Source organism: Aquarana catesbeiana, linkage group LG03 (genome assembly GCF_042186555.1).
Source record: "Aquarana catesbeiana isolate 2022-GZ linkage group LG03, ASM4218655v1, whole genome shotgun sequence".
NCBI classification, from domain to species: domain Eukaryota; kingdom Metazoa; phylum Chordata; class Amphibia; order Anura; family Ranidae; genus Aquarana; species Aquarana catesbeiana.
The window spans coordinates 74582217-74597269 of record NC_133326.1 but is presented as its reverse complement, the minus strand read 5'-3'; the positions used below and the strand labels follow the sequence as shown (position 1 = coordinate 74597269).

The 15053-nt window shown below is 40.4% G+C and overlaps 1 protein-coding gene across 9 annotated transcripts in view; it reads right to left on the bottom strand.

Moving 5' to 3' along the window:
• Positions 1–4135: 4135 nt before the first annotated feature.
• DMXL2 (Dmx like 2) overlaps positions 4136–15053 on the bottom strand; it is a 304172-nt gene continuing 293254 nt past the window's right edge. For all 9 annotated transcript variants that reach the window (XM_073618681.1, XM_073618685.1, XM_073618686.1 and 6 more), the window contains 3 exons: positions 11265–11317; positions 6036–6253; positions 4136–5921 (listed from right to left, as the gene is read on the bottom strand). In XM_073618681.1, the coding sequence (XP_073474782.1) occupies positions 5712–5921; positions 6036–6253; positions 11265–11317 (481 nt within the window). In that variant the 3' untranslated portion in view covers positions 4136–5711. The remainder of the gene's footprint in view (positions 5922–6035; positions 6254–11264; positions 11318–15053) is intronic.

Sequence of the window (15053 nt, the reverse complement as noted above, 5' to 3'; positions counted from 1 at the left end):
AGACTGGTGTTTTTTCAGGAGCACTGATTTTAATAATGCTTAAAGTGAAACAATAAAAATGAAATATTCCTTTAAATATCATGCCTGTGGGGTGTCTTTAGTATGCCTGTAAAGTAGCGCATCTTTCCTGTGTTTAGAACAGTACCACACCAAAATGACATTTCTAAAGGAAAAACATGTCATTTAAAACTGCTTGCGGCTGTAATGAATTGTCAGATCCCGACAATATAGATAAAAATCATTGAAAATAAATGGCATGGGTCCCCCCCCAGTCCATTACTAGGCCCTTTGGGTCTGGTATGGATATTAAGGGGAACCCTGCACCAAAATGTTAAAAAAAAAGTTGCGTGGTGGTCCCCCCAAAATCCATACCAGGCCCTTCAGGTCTGGTATGGATATTAAGGGGAACCTCGCCTGGTGGTTGTTGGGGTCTGCGGGCGGGGGGCTTATTCGCACCTGGAAGCCCCCTTTAACAAGGGGACCCCCAGATCCCATGTGGATGGGTACCAGGTACATTGTACCCCTACTCCTTCACAACAAAAAGTGTAAAAATTGTAAAAATGACAGTAAACAATTTGGGACAAGTCCTTTATTAAAAAAAAATCTTCGATCACAGCGTCCGACGAGCTGAAAAGAAAAGAAAAAAACGGAAAAGAAAAAAACTGAAAAAACTCCACCTCCACGCTGACTGGCTTTCTGCAATAACAGCTGTTATATAGCTGAGGGCGGGGCCACCCGGTGACGTAAACGGGTGACCCCACCCCCTCTGACGTTACTTTTTTTTCTCAGGTCGTCAGACACTGTGATCAAAGATGAATGGATATCACGGGACAGTTTTTTTTTTTTTTAATAAAAGACTTGTCCCAAATTGTCTACTGCCATTTTTACCATTTTGACACTTTTATTGGTGAATGAGTAGGGGTACAATTTACCCTATACCCATTCACATGGGGGGGGCCGGGATCTGGGGATCCTCTTGTTAAAGGGGGCTTCCAGATTCCGATAATCCCCCCACAGACCCCCACAACCACCGGGCAAGGTTCCCCTTAATATCCATACCAGACCTGAAGGGCCTGGTATGGATTTTGGAGGGACCACCACGCAGTTTTTTTTTTACATTTTGGAGCAGACCCGCACAACCACTGGGTAAGGGATGTGGGGATGAGGCCCTTGTCCCTATCAACATAGGGACAAGGTGCTTTGGGAGGAGGACCCCAAAGCATCCTCTCCATGTTGAGGGCATGTGGCCTGGTGCGGTTCAGGTGAGGGGGGGGTGCTCTCTTGTCCCCCCTTTTCCTGTGGCCTGCCAGGTTGCATGGCCGGATAAGGGTCTGGTGTGGATTTTGGGGGGGACCCCTTTGCCATTTTTTTTTAATTTTGGCTCGGGGTTCCCCTTAAAATCCATATCAGACCTGAAGAGCCTGGTATGGATTTTGGGGGGATCCCTACACCATTTTTAAAAAAATGTTGGCACAGGGTTCCTCTTAATATCCATACCAGACCTGAAGGGCCTGGAATGGATTTTGGGGGGATCCCTACACCATTTTTAAAAAAATGTTGGCACAGGGTTCCTCTTAATATCCATACCAGACCTGAAGGGCCTGGAATGGATTTTGGGGGGACCCACATACAATTTTTAAAAAAATTTTGGCGCAGGGTTCCCCTTAATATCCATACCAGACCCAAAGGGCCTGGTAATGGACCGGGGGTGGGGGGGGGTGGGAATAGAACTCATTCCGTTTTTTTCAATGATTTTTATCTATATTGCCGGGATCCGACAATTCATTACAGCCGCGAGAAGTTTTAAATTACATTTTTTCCTTTAGCAATGTCATTTTGCTGTGTTACTGTTCTAAACAGTAACACAGGAAAAATGCACTACTTTACAGGCATACTAAAGACACCCCCAGGCACGATATTTAAAGGAATATTTCATTTTTATTGTTTCACTTTAAGCATTATTAAAATCACTGCTCCCGAAATAACGGACATTTTTAACTTTTTGCATCGATATATGTCCCCTGGGGCAGGAACCGGGTCCCCAAACACTTTTTATGGCAATAACTTGGATATAAGCCTTTAAAATGAGCATGTTTTTCATGTTAGTGTCCCAAAGACTTTAACAGCGTTCCGTGGCTTTGGAATTTGCCGCGAACGCCACATATTGTTCGCTATTCGAACGTGCAAACACCCAATGTTCGAGTCGAACTTACTTTTGACTCGAACATTGGGCTCATCTTTGGTCACAAGCAGGGAGAATTTCCATAGAGGGGTGAGCGCTGTGTCCATTGAACACAGAGAAAGGTATTTTACCGTCACGCACACAAATTCATGTTCATTGACAGACACAGCTGCTGCTTCTTTATCAATTACCAAAAGAGGGATTTTCCGAAGCAGTGCCACAACGAGGGGTGGGCAAACCAACGAATGGAGACACAATATGCCAACACTCCGAACCACCCCAAGGGGTGCCGAAGCATCCTAAACAGCTGCCCGCAAAACCTTGCAGCCAGAACTAGCATCAGAGGACGCCAACAAAGCAACGTAAAGTGTGCACAACCAGGTGTCGCTTTGCAGACTTGAGAAACAGACACCTGCTGATGGGTGGCAAGGGACCCAGTGCACTGAACCAGGTAAGCTGCCAAGGGGGGGGGGGGGGGGGGGGAGCCCGCAGAACCGACCACTAGAGGGAGTACCCACACCACGTCCACAGATGGAAGGAAGGGGGCATCTACTTACTAATCCAGCGGAGCACGTGGGAAAGGCTCCTGCGACCGAACCTCCTCTCCACTGAAGAGGGGGGGGCTGTCAGCCAGGGGTAGCACTGTGACACGGACTATAGGTGCCTGGTCATATGTGTCCCCGCAAGACGTTTAACTCGCTGGCTGCGCCGCTCCATGGGGCATCGTCGCGGATGACCGAGCGCAGAGCTAACGGTCTGCACGCGCTCGCTGGTCAGACTGGAGTGACCACTGGATCTAGATTATCCAGCCCGTCGCCCAGACTGCCTGTTTATAGAAGATCTTCGCAGGAAAAAAGCCAAAATTCCATAAAGGGAAAAAAGATGTGGGACCACAATTCCCAGTAGAAAACAACACGTCCATACTCCTGAAGACACTTGGCAGAATGACTGGAGGCCTATAGCAGAGAGGGGTTTCTATGTCCGGAGAGGACTGCCCATAAGAGGCGCCAAGCCTTTTTTTCTGCCTAGTGTACTACTCCTGTAGGTGGGGCTATAAAACCCTGTTTGGTAATGGATAAAGAAGAAGCAGCTGTATCCGTCAATGAACGTAAGAGAAAGATATATTGCTGCTGCAGATTGTGACACATCAGAAATTGCTCATGCAGACTTGTAACATTACTGAGAAGTCCAAAAAAGTGACTTATTCCTCAAGATTTAAGTGGAATTTGTTTGGAAATCTCTTTATTCTCCACCTTTTAGACCATGGTACACTCATATTTTGAGTGTAACATAAGATGTTTGTAAGCTGAACCCCCCAACCTCTTACAGAATGTGGGGGTCCTTCTACTTGTAGGCAGCTGTCACTTTTCAATTTTGCATGGCTGTGTGGAGTTCAGCCCACACAGCCATGTCATTCATTCACAGAGATCTATGAATGAATGAACCACAAGTCCTGTCTGCCATTGCAGCAGACAAACTTGTAGTTATCAATGGAACATAAATGTGGTGATCACCGTTCTCATAGTCCATTGCAACTTCCTTCAGCTCTCTAACTGAAAGTCCGTAATCTGCTACAAACCAGGAGCTGGAGGAAGAGTGTGCATTGCACCCACAATCTACTAACTGGGGTTGCAATGAGTTGGAGGCTCAGTGCAAAAAAGTAACAAATGCACATTTATTCTGCAAACGTGAGTTCATTTTTTACATTTTGTTTGCAAAAAGGTGGACTTAGTCTTTATTAGGCAATGTATCTTGAGCCTGGAATAAAAGTTACTTTGAAAAGGACTTGCCGGTGTTCCTGTCACTTTGACATATTTTTGGTGGAGGAAAAAAAGCAGAAATGCTATGGGAAGTTGCTTTCAATCAGATTTTCAGCATGTAATATTTCACTTTGTCGTATTTCTATAGTTCATACTTTTATGTGAGGTCAGGGTATAAATCGCAGACAAAGTATTTCCATGAAATAAAAGGGGTTTATTTAAGTTACAAAGGTAAAACTAACAACGATTCTCTCTTTCCTATACATACGTTTAAATTGTCCTCAAAGAAGGCAATGTTATCAGAGAAAGGTGCATGAAATGCAATTATAATTTACAGTACAACACACACACACTTTTGCATTAAAAATAATTAGACAAGTCAAAGGAAAACAGTTAAATACACAGACAGTCTTGGGTAGCTTTTTAACAGTATGTATGTTTACAACAGTGAATTACATCAAAATTAAGACAACACTGCCTAGTATTTTACAAGCCAACAATATTTAACGCTGCATAGTTATACATATGCTGTGTAATAATTTAGTTTTTCTGACTATTCACTATCTGGCCACAGGAAGCCAAACATTCATTTTAAAACATGGTGCTGTGGAACCTGTCCGAGCAGTGGCCATATTTGGGTGCATCTTAATCAATGACAGATTGGGTGTCTAGCAGAATTTGATCAAACCCCAAAGTGTATTGAAAAAAAATCAACATAGCATGAATGCAGGAACTATGTTCACATTCACTACAACCAACACAGGTTTTATTAAATAAAAACAAGACCTAAAGCCATATTGTCAGGTGGTCAAAGTGGTAATGTGCAAAAAAGTCAAGTGTAAAGTAAACACTGCAGTTAAAATGATGTGCAAATTACAAGGATGAAACAACAAAACCATAAATAAATAAAAACAATTTTAAAAATTGACAATAAAAAGATACCCGCCAAGGAAATGAATGACTTCCTCTCATTTCTTGAAATCTTCAGAGTAAATTCCTAAAACCAGCTTCCATATATTTTGTATTGAATGTGACATTACGTACACACATTGCCTTCATTTATTACAGAATCCAAGGAAAATATAGACATGCTTTCTTAAGGTAAAAGTTTCAAAATTGGAAGCAAATGTTGGGAATAAATGTAAACAGTTAAAAATGTAAATAATAATAATAATAAAAAAAAAAAAAAAAAACCAAGCCACTCTAACTGTCCAATAGTGATTATAGGAGCACTGCGAATTATGAAATAAGAGTAGATTCTGAAGTTAATACGTTTTTTTGTATGTGCACTTGGCCCCAGTGATGCTCCAGTGCTGAGTGGCATGTTAATGCACATTACATGCAGGCATTTAAAATTAAATCAGTGGTGTTTGTAAACTTCTTAAAGCCACTGGATCCCTTTTTGAATCCATAGATTCCCTTTGTTTCTGGCAGTTTTATAGCCAGCAGACTGCTATCCATTAAGTTTCAGCACTGAATGAATTTCTGAACACAAAATAAATTGTAGCATCTAAACAATACATCTAAGCGATGCCAGCACTTTCAGTAGTATCTGCCGGGGCAGTATAGGCTTGTCAGCAATTTCTTCATTTGCACCATCCTACTCTCCTTTACCAAGAAGACAGACATGATTATCTATCTTTTACAGCAGCATTAAACCTGGTTCCATAGTAAGTAACCTTTACACTGGTATTCTAAAGTTTCTAGCTCCTTGCTAACTCTTCCTACAAGTGTTGCAGCAGTGGGAGACTGGTCTGTAATGAAACAGCTTAAAGAATATCAAATATGCCAGATTGGGTCTTCAAAGCATTAGGCAACACCCTCATTTTCAGAGTGCCATCTGCTCCACAGGAGAAGATACGTGTGTTTTCGCCTACTTCTATCTGCATCACACCTGCACCAATATTACGGAATAACGATTGCTTGGCATGCTCATTCTTAAAGGAGTGAATCAGACCATGGCCCGTCAACTTCCACACCTAAAGCGGAAAATAAAAACATGTTATTAAATTGCTGAGACTCTGGCCAACAACAATTATGCCAGATCATTACAAAGACAACATTTTTTTCTCCAAAATTTTAATATACTCTACCTTCATGTTACCCTCTGCCGAGCCAGTAACAAAGCATTCTTCAGAGTTGTCCAGTGCCAGAGCTTTAACTGCTGAATCATGAGCCTGGAAAGTGTGAAGCATTTGTCTTTGTCGAATGTCAAAGATACAGATGAATCCTTTTCTGCCACCAGTAATAAGGAGCTGTTGTTTTGTTGCATACTGAAGTACTGTGGCCCCATTATCATGGCAATTGAATGCTAAAGTGTAGAGGAAAAAAAAAACTGATTAAAATGTCTCAAATTACTTAACATATTTCATTCTAAACCTATTGAAAGGCAACACCAGTCAGCCTATACAACGGAGAATCAGTGGAGCTGTGTGTCAGCATATTCATTCATCTGTACATTCTAATTCCTTTGACTCCCCATTTGGATATTTCCTATATGTTAATTCTAGCAATATGACATGTTCCTTCATCTCTCTCTCTCTCTCTATATTCACTCCAAAGGAATCAGCAACTCGCAAAAGACGAGACATACTCACAGAACCTGGCCTCTTAGCAGATACCATACATTTTAGGCCTCCAAGGAGATGGGATGCTGGCTAGAAGATATTGGCACCAAACTATTTATGACAATGTCATCAGCTAGATCTCAGCAGAATATACAAACTAAATATAACTATGTCCCTTGAGAGCTGCTATATGTTTTGTTAATATAAATCTCTAACACAGGTGGGTGTTCAATGTATATTTAACACATTATCTGTAATAACCTAATAAAGCTGTGCACCATGTGATTCTCATGCTCATCATTATATAAAGAACATCAAAACCTGTGTCGTGCTAGTGTGTTCATTAATAAACTTCCTATCAATCACATGTAAGACTCTGTATACTGTAACAACCAATGTCAGAACAAAAAATGTAAAAAAATATATAACTGTTAAAAAATATATACAAGAAGTGCATTCATATACAGTAGTTCCAATACAATTATATCCTCAATAACAAAAAAGAAAGGGCGCATGCAGCGATCGCTGCTATATTGTAACCGCGAGTGTTACAATGTATCAGACTGTCATTTTACAAATGAATGGAATCTCTATACAGGTTCCTCATTCATTCAAATAAAGTGCTGCAGAGAAAGGGACTGTCTACAGTCCCTTTCTCTGTCTCAAAAAAAGAGATATGGAGGTCTGTTTAGACCTCTGATATCTCACCAAAGACTCCCCCCCCCCCCCCCAAAAAAAAAACAATAAAAAAAATGACAGTAAAAAAAACAAAAAACAAACATAGTGGAAACGAACCGCCTGTCCATTTCCATCGGATGCCATCAGATCTGATCTGCTAGATGGATGGGGAAATGGAATCTCTATCCGTCTGTTTTTAGCGGACTGGATGGGATGCAGGCGGGTGTAAACGGACACATGTCCATTTACATCAGTTTCTCCATAGAGAACATTGGGTGGTCCGATTGGGCCTATCTGAAAAACAGACAGGCAGACCCGATCGGTCTGCTTGTGTGAAAGGAGCCTAAGCCTTGTTCACACAGGCCACACACAGCGTTCCTTTACAGGGATGCACAGGTGCTCCGTGAATCTCTGTGCAGGCCGTCCCATTGATGTCATTTGGGATGTATCAACTGCACGAACAGAACCGTTGCTCCCAATTTTACATCCATGTAAGTCTGCATGCATGTCCCTGAGCTCACACTGCCTGCATTCAGGGTCATGTACCCACAAGGATGTCAGATTGGGAACAGCAGCTATGCCTGTGCAGATACTGCATCCCAATTGACATTAATAGGACTGCCTGTATGGGGATGCACAGAACGCCTGTGCATCCCTGTGCGGGTAAACTCCTCCACGGGCGTACACTTTAGTATGCCACATGTGAACGATGCTTTAGTACTAATTTAGCAGGAATTTTGTAAGTTACGTTGTGCTTATGTGCACTATTAATGAATTTAGTGTATTTTTAGTGAAAATAGCGATATGATGAACATTTGTGCAATTATTGCGGGGCCCAAAAAATCAGTAGCACTTTTTTTTATTCTACAGGTCATGTGCTTTTAGAAAATGTCTAGTTTGAGGGGTCTTTACAAGCTCTGAAGTGAAAAATGAAAACCTCCAGATGTTTAGAGAAACATTTGGGTACGTTAACCATTTTGCAAAAATGTAAAATTTACAAATATTTGTTATTTATTAACTCCATACAGGTTAAGCTTTTAAATTTAGTAGGGATTTAGCAGGAATTTTGCAAATTTAGCTGTGTTTTTTTATCTGTTAATATTGGTTTTAGTGTATTTTTTGTGAATATATTGGTATGATAAACATTTGCACAAATACCGCGGGGTCTAAAAAATCAGTAGCACCTTTTTGTTCTAGAGGTCATATGCTTTTAGAAAATATATGGTTTTGGGGGTATTTCACATATTGTGAATGCTGTAAAGGGAAAAATTAAAACCTTCAGATTGTTCGAGAAATTTGGATATTTACACTTTTGCGTCTGTTCAATTTTCACCATTTCACAAAAAATGTAAATTTTAAAAAGTTACAAATATTTGTTATTTATTAATTCAATACAGGTTAGGCTTTTATATTTAGTAGGAATTTTGTAAAATTTGCTGTGTTTTTATCTGCTAATAATGGTTTTAAATGTTTTTGTTTGTAAATATATTAGTTTGATAAACAATTGTGCAAATATCGTGGGGCCTAAAAAAAAATCAGTAGAACCGTCTTTTTATACCACTGATCATGTGCTTTCAGAAAATATATTGTTTGGGGGGTCTTTCACAAATTCTGAAGGCTATAAAGTGAAAAATAAAAATGCAAAGGAAAAATTGCAAAAACGGTCTGGCCACCTGAGTGTACAAAATGGAGCACAGGGCCAGGCAGCGAAAGGGTTAAAATGGACTATGATCTATAATCTTTCGGTGTACTGAATGACTGTTCTCCTCAGTTTATTACCCTCCTCCTCCTTTTGCTCTGCTCCATACCATGCAAAAAAACACTGAAAACAGTGCTTTATCCTTTAAAATGATTAACTTCCAAATACAAATAAAATGCACTCACACTGTATGGGTGCTCAATCACACCAAATACATCCAGCCTTCCTGTAAGTATAGCAATTTTGTGAAATATCGCTTGTGTGAATAACCGCACTTGCCATGTAAATTTGAGCCTCGTGACTTCATCCAAGCCCTGCCCCTACGTGTTTTGTCACCAGGCACGTGACTTCCTCATAATTTCTCATATATTTTTTCACATTTTTTGTTGTTCTGATATTGGTTGTTATACTGAGGCTTACATATGATTGATGGGAAGTTTATTAATGAACACACTGGCATGGCATGAGAAAATACAAACTAGCCAAGGCTTCTGCTGCAGGATAAGTCAGCTGGGGGTTAGAAGACAAATGTTTGCACAGGTCAAAAAGTGCTTAAAGATATAGGATTATCACTTTGTCCTATTTAGATTGGCTGCTCATAAGTTAAATATCTCTTGTCTATATAAGCAAGGGTAAAATACAGCCTGCATGGAACATTCTCAATCACCAACCATCCATATTTGAGGAAAAATTACAACATTAACCAGTTTAAAATTGGTATAGGATGCCTGCTTATTATTATAACAACAAAAATTGTACAATAGAGTATTGCATCATTATTCAATATTTTCTTTTTTTAAATAAAATGTAGTTATATGTATCCTTTTTCTACAGCATGTACTACTAAAACACCTGAAAGGGAGCTATGGAGTTTACATTTGTTGGCGCTGGAAGCTTTGGCAGCTAGTATAATACTGGCATTAACAAACTCACCACCTATAAATTGACTGCTACTGTTCTGTCAACGTACAACCCTAAAACTACAATGCTAACAATATAAAACAGATTTAACGCATTTGTTTGTTTCTCCTATATTTGGTTAATTACTACAACATAGTAAGAATGACCTAAAATAAAAATCTGCATCGCTGCATCATTTTCACACTGATGCGGTGCGATTTGACCACAGTGTAGGTGTAGTGACGTGTACCTGCGGGTCTGCTGCAGGTTAGCGTACCAGAAAACCATAACTCCATGGAAAAGTGCAACTGCACTGTAGCAAAACCGCACCACACCAGTGTGAAAGAAGCCTACCTTGTAGTACAATATATTAGAGAAAACTGGTAACTTTTTGCATGTAACGTTTTGTGACAACAAAAACTGCTTTGTGGAGATGCTAAAATGTTTTTTATTCACAGCACTACTAAGGCTCGATTCACACCTATGCATGTTGCTTTTGAGCGTTTTTGGAGGTTTTTTTTTTATGCTTGGCACGTTTTTGAGCAGCGTTTTTGTAGCGTTTTTGCGGCGTTTTTGCCGCGATTTGCGTTTGTGCGTTTTTTTTTTTTTTTTCATTTTTTTTTTTTTACAGTCTTAAAAAAAAATTACAAAAAAAAAAAAAAAAACCGGCAAAAACGCACCAAAAACGCATCAAAAACGCTGCAAAAACGGTGCACTTGCGTTTTTGATGCTTGTCCATTGAAATCCATTACATGCAAAACGCTGCTTTTTGCATGAAAAAAAAGTCCCCGACCCTTTCCAAAAACGCAGAGATACAAAAAAGCATTGATGTGAACATGTTCCATAGGAACCCATGTTAAAAAATTCCCATGCATTTCTGCAAAATGCAAAATGCATAAAAAAATGCGCTAGTGTGAATGGAGCCTTAAAGAGGAACTGCAGTCTGCTCACATAATTTGTAATGAAAACATCTTTGCCATTCTGAAGCTTCCCTCCAACCACTTTGCATATTATTTTATATATACTGTGATTCTGTATGTCCAAATATACTGCAGAAATCTCCCTCCACCGAATCTGGCTGCAACCATTTTAACTGGGGGCAGCTGAAGCTGCTGCATGTTCACTTCCTGGATTAACACAGACACACCTCCAACTCTTCAGCTCTCATTGGCCCTCTTATGACTCATCCCCCCCCTCTCTTCCTGGCTAACTCTCACGAGAGCGAGAGGAAGCAGTGCATGATGTCATAAGCCTAGGCTTTTTACCAGACAAAAAACAGGACGTGGTCTGTATAAGGTATTTACTGACAGAAAATGTTTTATTACCCAAAGTTAAAACAGCAAGGGCAGAAGATTTAATAGATGGAAAGTTGAAAAAATGACTGAAGTTCTGCTTTAAGACAAAAGTTGTTGCCATATTGCAAAAATTTCCAACACAAGTGATTTTTACATATTTCTATAGATATATAGCTTACTTACCATGGACAAGACTGTTACTAGGTGATATTAACGTGTCCCAGAGGCAAACATTTCTAAAGCAAGAACAAAAAGTAACGCACAGTTAACAAGGAGTGTGTGACAAGTGAAAAGGTTGAAGTATGGCAACAGAAACTACCATCTCCTGTGCCAAGTGTACACCGACTGCATAACATGATAGTTACCTCCTGACAGCTCAATTATTTTAGCTTTTTTCATTAGGCAGATTGCCAGCGCGTGCATGGGGGCTTACCCAGCCACTTTCAGGACAGCCTCATCTTAAAGGCAAAACAATAACAAATGGATAAAGCAATTCAAAATTGGAGTTTCAGTACAACCACTTTAGCTCCAGGTTTTACCCCCTTCATGGACCAGGCCATTCTTTGCTATTCTGCACTGCGCTACTTTAACCGCTTCCCGACCAACCGCCGCAGTTATACTGCGGAAAGTTGGCTCCCCTGCGCGAACCGTTGTAGCTATACGTTGGCTCGCAGGGTCGGGATAGCGGGCTGCACAGCGGGGGGTGCCGGCCACAAGCGATCGTGAGCAGGAGAGACAGAACAGGGACGAGTGTATATAAACATACACTTCCTTGTTCTGACAGGAGTGACAGATTGTGTGTTCCCATTAGCTAGGAACCACAATCCATCATTTCCTCTAGTCAGTCCCCTCCCCCTTCGGTTAGAATCACCTCCCAGGGAACACATTTAACCCCTCAAGCGCCCCCTAGTGTTAACCCTTTCACTGCCAGTGACATTTTTTACAGTAATCAATGCAATTTTTATAGAAATTATATATATTAATATATAAAAATCGCAGATCGTCGCCATTACTAGTAAAAAAAAAAAAAAAAATAATAAAAATGCTATAAATCTATCCCCTATTTTGTAGACGCTATAACTATTGCGCAAACCAATCGATATACGCTTATTGCAATTTTTTTTGTACCAAATATATGGAGAAGAATACATATCTGCCTAAATTGAGGAAAAAAAATATTTTTTATATATTTTTGGGGGACAGTTATAGCTAAAAGTAAAAAATAATGCGTTTTTTTTTCAAAATTGTCACTCTGTTTTTGTTTATAGCGCAAAAAAAAAAAATAAACGCAGAGGCGATCAAATACCAACAAAAGAAAGCTCTATTTGTGGGAAAAAAAGGACGTCAATTTTGTTTGGTACAACATTGCACGACCACGCAATTGTCAGTTAAAGCAAAGCAGTACCGAATCAGAAAAAGTGCTCTGGTCAGGAAGGGGGTAAGTTCTTCCGGGGCTGAAGTGGTTAACTGGTAATTGCGTGGTCATGCAATGTTGTACCCAAAAGAAATTTATATCATTTTTTTCACACAAAATAGAGCTCTCTTTGGTGGTATTTGATCACCACTGTTTTTTGTTTTTTTTGCGATATAATTTAAAAAAAGAAAAAAAAAAAAAAAAAAAGTTTGGAAAAAAAAAAAAGCTTTTTTACTTTCTGCTATAAAACATCCAACAACATTTTTTTTAAGAATCCAATTTCTTTATACATTTTGGTCAAAATGTATTTTACGTTTTTGATAACAAAAAAATTCAATAAGTTTATATTGATTGGCTTGTGGGAAAGTTATAGCGTCTACAAATGATGGTACATAGACTGGAATTTTTTCCTTTTTTTTTTTTATACCAATAATGGCAGCAATCAGCGACTTATTATGGTACTGCAATAGTGCGGCAAGCAATCTGACACTGGGGGGGGGGGGGGGGGGGGGGGGACTGACTAAATGCCACTGACATCACTAGTGACACAAATACTGTGATCATACCTTACACTGTCACTGTACTAATGACACTGGCTGGGAAGAGGTTAACATCTAGGGCAATCAAGGGGTGCCTATGTGTAATGCGTGCTGCTTTTACTACTATAGCTCTGTGTTTCTCATACCGGAAGCAAGAAGGATTGGCTTGAATACTAGGATACTTGGTCCCCATGTAGTGTAAGAAAAAGCAGTATTTTCAAAGCCTCATAATTGCCCTTCAATGACTGTCATGAATATTACAATGGGAACCAGCATCTCTACTTTCCTATCAAAACTGACCACGCTAGGCATAAGAGCACTGTGTGGTCAGTTCCCTAGCTGTGCTGCTGTTTCTTTTCTTTCTATTTTAAAGTAAATGGGTTGTTTTACAAGGTGAGGGTTAGCATTAACTTTAACTGCACCTTAACTACTCCTATAGCATTTATGGCATCTTAGTGAAGCATTTATAAAGTGTTAGCTGGGTTCTGGAGTAAAGACAGTGGAGGGTTCCTGTATCCCAGTGGGAAATATAGAACTAGGACTGAGCAGTTCCAGCCACTTCCTGTTCGTGTAGCACCCGTGTGACCATAACCCAACCATACCTCGAAGCAGATCATTTCCTCTACATCACCTCCCCCTAGAAAAACAACACTTTCATGGACATTTGACAAGCATTCTTGATGCGTTTTCAATGCTACAAAAAACACGTCACTCATCATAAATGCTTTAAGTATGTTAATGAGCATTGCATCAACCTTTATAATCAACACATGCATGAAAGGAATGCCCTCAACTGAAACAGTAGATTATATAGTGCATGAATGACTAGGTCCACCAGTGGCAACAACTGATATCTTTTTGAATTCTTCCTCCACAATACAAGAAAGTAAAAATCCCAGGAAGGATGACTAACCTCTCGGAGATGGGCCAGTCAAAAAAAAAAAAATTTTTTAATAAATGATGTTGGACAAGAAAGCCTGGCTCACAGTCTCTGCTCTAATTCACCCCAAAGCTGTTCTATCGGGTTGAGGTCAGGACTTATCCATGTCTTTATGGACCTTGCTTTGTGCACTCGTGCAGTCATGCTGGAACAGGAAGGGGCCATCTCCAAGCTGTTCCCACAAAATTGGGAGCATATTGTTCAAAATGTTTTGGTATGCTGATGCCTTAAGGCTACTTTTACACTGAGGCCTTTTTCAGGTGCTAAAGGGCTAAAAAAAAAAGTCTCCCTGCCTCTCCAGTGTGAAAGCCTGAGTGCTTTCACAGTGGAACAGTGCACTTGCAGGATGTAAAAAAAAAAAAAAGTCCTGCAAGCAGCATTTTTGGGACGTTGCGGGAGCACCGCTCCTAAAATGCCCCTGCCATTGAATACAATGGCCAGTGCTGCCCAAGCGCTATTAACCCTTTTTCGGCCGCAAGCGGGGTTAAAAGCGCCTTGCTGGCAGCCGAAAAGCGCTGCTAAAACGATAGTAAAGTGCCGCTAAAAATAGTGGCGCTTTACTGCTTATGCCCTCCCCCCGCCCCAGTGTAAAAGCGTTCCCTTCACTGGAACTAAGGGGCCAAGCCCAACCCCTGAGAAACAACCCCCCCTCCACCAAATGATTTGGACCAGTGTACAAAGCAAGGTCCATAAAGACATGGATGAGCAAGTTTGGGGTGGAGGAACTTGACTGGCCTGCACAGAGTCCTGACCTCAACCCAATAGAACACCTTTGGGATGAATTAGAGCAGAGACTGAGAGCCAGGCCTTCTTGTCCACATGAGTACCCGACCCCACAAATGCACTTCTGGAAGAATGGTTAAACATTCCCATAGACACACTCCTAAACCTTGTGGACAGCCTTCCCAGAAGAGTTGAAGCTGTTATAGCTGCAAAGGGTGGGCCAACTCAATATTGAACCCTACGGACTAAGGCAGGCCATACATGGTTGAATTCTGAATGAATTTTCTTTTCAAAATCAGAAATTTTGTGCGTTTTGTGATCCGATGATGCCACCATTGATTTTTGAAATTTGACCA